The 3,409-nt window shown below is 40.0% G+C and overlaps 1 protein-coding gene across 1 annotated transcript; it reads left to right on the top strand.

Moving 5' to 3' along the window:
* Positions 1–1,645: 1,645 nt before the first annotated feature.
* On the top strand, positions 1,646–3,073 carry LOC145017388 (uncharacterized). Its single transcript, XM_078975429.1, has one exon. The coding sequence runs from the start codon at positions 1,777–1,779 to the stop codon at positions 2,929–2,931; it is 1,155 nt and encodes a 384-aa protein (XP_078831555.1). The 5' UTR covers positions 1,646–1,776; the 3' UTR covers positions 2,932–3,073.
* The last annotated feature ends 336 nt before the right edge of the window (positions 3,074–3,409 follow it).

Raw genomic sequence — 3,409 nt, 5'->3', positions numbered from 1 at the left:
TAGCCAGGGAGATACCGGAGCAGCAGCAGTTAGATTCCAGAGTCATACACTCAGCAGCCAGTTTACGAGGTGAGTTTCCTTCCAGTAGGAACGGGTCTAAGGCCACAATGTCGACCCGTTTAGTAGTAGTAGTTTCCGGACTTTGGTCCGATGCAGTTGTTAGTCTGTTTGATGCCTTCGTGGCTCAGACAGGATTTATGTGTTAAGTGTTATGGGCTACGGCCTGACGTAGTATGCAGTATATGAGTTTTTGATCATGTGTGTTATGCTATTTGAAATATGTTTTGCTATGCTATGCTATGCCCAGTCAATTCCGGACTTCGGTCCGATGCAGTTAGTTGCGGACTTCGGTCCGATGCAGTTAGTCCCGGACTTCGGTCCGATGCAAGGGACAAGGTCCCAGTCAGTTCCGGACTTCGGTCCGATGCAGTTAGTTCCGGACTTTGGTCCGATGCAGGGGACAAGGTCCCAGTCAGTTCCGGACTTCAGTCCGATGCAGCTAGTTCCAAACTTCGGTTTTTACGTCTCGTAGTGTCCTGCCGTTTTTGTCACGAAACTTCGACTGGCAATAACTTCTTCGTTATAACTCGGATTTTGGTGTTCTTTATATGTCTGGAATCCTTGTCACGACCACTACAACTTTCTTCGTAGATATCAGGTTTATCTAACATTTTATTTTTGACCCTTATTTTTATTATATCTTTATAACCAAGTATATAATCACACACTTCACATAATATTCAAGTAATTCATCTTTATTACTTCAAAATGAATTATAATGGTTGACATTGACTATTACATCATCGTACTACTGTTTTGTCCCGAAACACGGACGTTACACAAACCCACTATACATTTGGGAATGGTTTTCACTAATGAAGAACTAGTGAACAACCAATGAATAAGAGAGGAAGAGATAGATAAAAAGGCTTTTGTGATCTTTCGTGGTAGCCACCACTCCATAACACACCTACTATACTTTGGGGTGATGTTCATTAGTAGAAAACTCTTCTACATACGATCCAGATAGGATATCTACTTGTGATGAAGCCTCCATATGGCCTAAGAAGCTAAATTTGTATAAAAATGTGTGAATTGAAATAAGATGGAATTCTATCTATTAAAATGAAAAAAAAAATAAAAAAAATGACACCAGTATAATACTATGCGGGTTGGAAGGATGAATTATATCCGCCCATCATTGTACATTGATACATAATTTTCGAATCGACTTAAACGTACAAATCAAAAGTAATCTCCCTTACACTATTACACAAGCCAAATGGTTGGGGTGGTTGGATACCGACGGGGGAGAGTACGGGAATCCATGCCACCACAAAAAAGTTCTCGATTGTGGATTTGTGGCCCAAAATATGCCCCACGAAACATCATTGTAACTTTCGGTCACATCATAGCCAGCAAAAATTATTTACGAAATTGTAACAATATTTTTCACCTTTATACTCACAAACACAAGTTTTTCCTTTTAAACAAATCTTTAAAATTATGATTCATTTATAACTTCTACATTTGTAACGTATAAAAAACTATATTTTCTACCAAAGTTCCAACTGTAAACCAGAAGGAACATATAGGGACATATCACCTACTGAAAATTAAAAAAAAAACAAACCGAGTATGCCATAACATAATATTCCTTCATATCCCCTAATTTCTAATGCTTTCCTGCTGTCACACAAACCCTGAACCCTCTCTCATTTCAAAAGTATAAAACCCCACAAAAACCTCGATTTCCATACATCACCATCCACCACCATGTCCGCCGCCGGTGCATCCTTTCTCTTCCTCCTCCTTTCCACCGTCGCCGCCGCCTCCTCCTCCTCCATCACCACTCTCTCATCCGATATCGCCGCTCTGAAAGCCTTTAAATCCTCCATCAAACCCACCACTATACCTTCGTACACTTGTTTACACTCATGGGACTTCACCTCCGACCCTTGTTCTCCGCCACGTGTAACTCATTTTCTTTGTGGAGTAACCTGCTCCGGCAACCGAGTCACTCAACTCACCCTTGATCCTGCTGGTTACGTTGGAACTCTCTCCCCACTCGTTTCTCAACTCACCCAACTCATCACCATCGATCTCACCGACAACAAATTCTCCGGCCAGATTCCAAGTTCTCTTTTCTTTCTCCCGAACTTACAAACACTCAACCTCGGGTCCAATTCGTTCTCCGGCGTAATCCCGCCGTCGGTTTCTAATCTTAAAAATATTCAAATTCTGGATATTTCTCGTAATTCACTTTCCGGGTCATTGCCTAACACTTTGACTTCTCTCAGTCAGTTGACTCGCCTCGACTTGAGTTTCAATAAACTCACCGGACCGATCCCGGGACTCCCGAAAAACATCATCCAACTCGCGCTTAAAGGGAATTCGCTATCTGGGTATCTCCAGAAACAATCGTTTCAAGGGTTGACTCAACTGGAAACAGTCGAACTCAGCGAAAACTCACTCGCCGGAACGATTCCCGGGTGGTTCTTCCTCATACCTTCCCTCCAGCAAGTCAATTTAGCCAAGAACAGTTTCACCGGCGTTGAGATCTTCAAGCCAATCGACAGCGACCTCGTCGCCGTCGACCTTGGATTCAACAGAATCACCGGGTACCCGCCGACGAACTTCTCGGCGTATCCTATGTTAGCCTCCTTGACTTTAAGTTACAACAAGCTAAGAGGAAGAATTCCATGGGAGTACAGCAAGAAACCGACGTTAAGCAGGCTGTTTCTCGACGGAAATTACTTAATTGGGTTGCCGCCAAAGGAGTTTTTCTCCGGCAAGACGTCAATTTCCGGCAGCTTAGGGGACAATTGTTTGAAGCTTTGTCCGGTATCTTCGGAACTTTGCGTGAAATCGCAGAAACCTTTGTCGATTTGCAAGCAAGCTTATCGTGGGAAACTGAAACCGAAGTCATAAAAAGTCAGTTCATGTTTTTTCGCTTAAAATCCATAATTTTTTAGTTAGAATTAAATAATGATTTTATATTTTTTAATAAAATATATTAACTTTGTACGTATCATGTTCATGGAATCATATATTTTTTTATTTGTTTATGTTACTTCTGACTCAGATTATACAAGCTTATTTTATATAACAATAACATTTTTATATATACTTTACCGTTGAAAACTAACTAAGCAGTTCAGAGAAGATTCTATAGGTGGTGTATTTTTTCTTTAGATTCACACTAAAAGTTGATGTGATAATTATCGGTTCTAAAATTTTAGTTTAAAGTAACTATTTTGAAATTTGAAAAAATTAGTAATACATTCAAAAGGTATTTAACTATATAAAGTTTAATAAAACAGTAAATAAATTTTTTTCATTGAAAAAATTCCAATCTATTGAATGACAATTCTGCATCTTACCGAAGCTTTTGGTTGTAGGGGTGTTT

This window comes from Lactuca saligna, chromosome 9 (genome assembly GCF_052625555.1).
Source record: "Lactuca saligna cultivar CGN05327 chromosome 9, ASM5262555v1, whole genome shotgun sequence".
NCBI classification, from domain to species: domain Eukaryota; kingdom Viridiplantae; phylum Streptophyta; class Magnoliopsida; order Asterales; family Asteraceae; genus Lactuca; species Lactuca saligna.
This window is presented reverse-complemented; position numbering and strand designations above follow the sequence as displayed.

Excerpts from the sequence above, each read along its gene's own strand:
- LOC145017388 (XM_078975429.1), top strand. The coding sequence starts at position 1,777 with ATGTCCGCCGCCGGTGCATCCTTTCTCTTCCTCCTCCTTTCCACCGTC.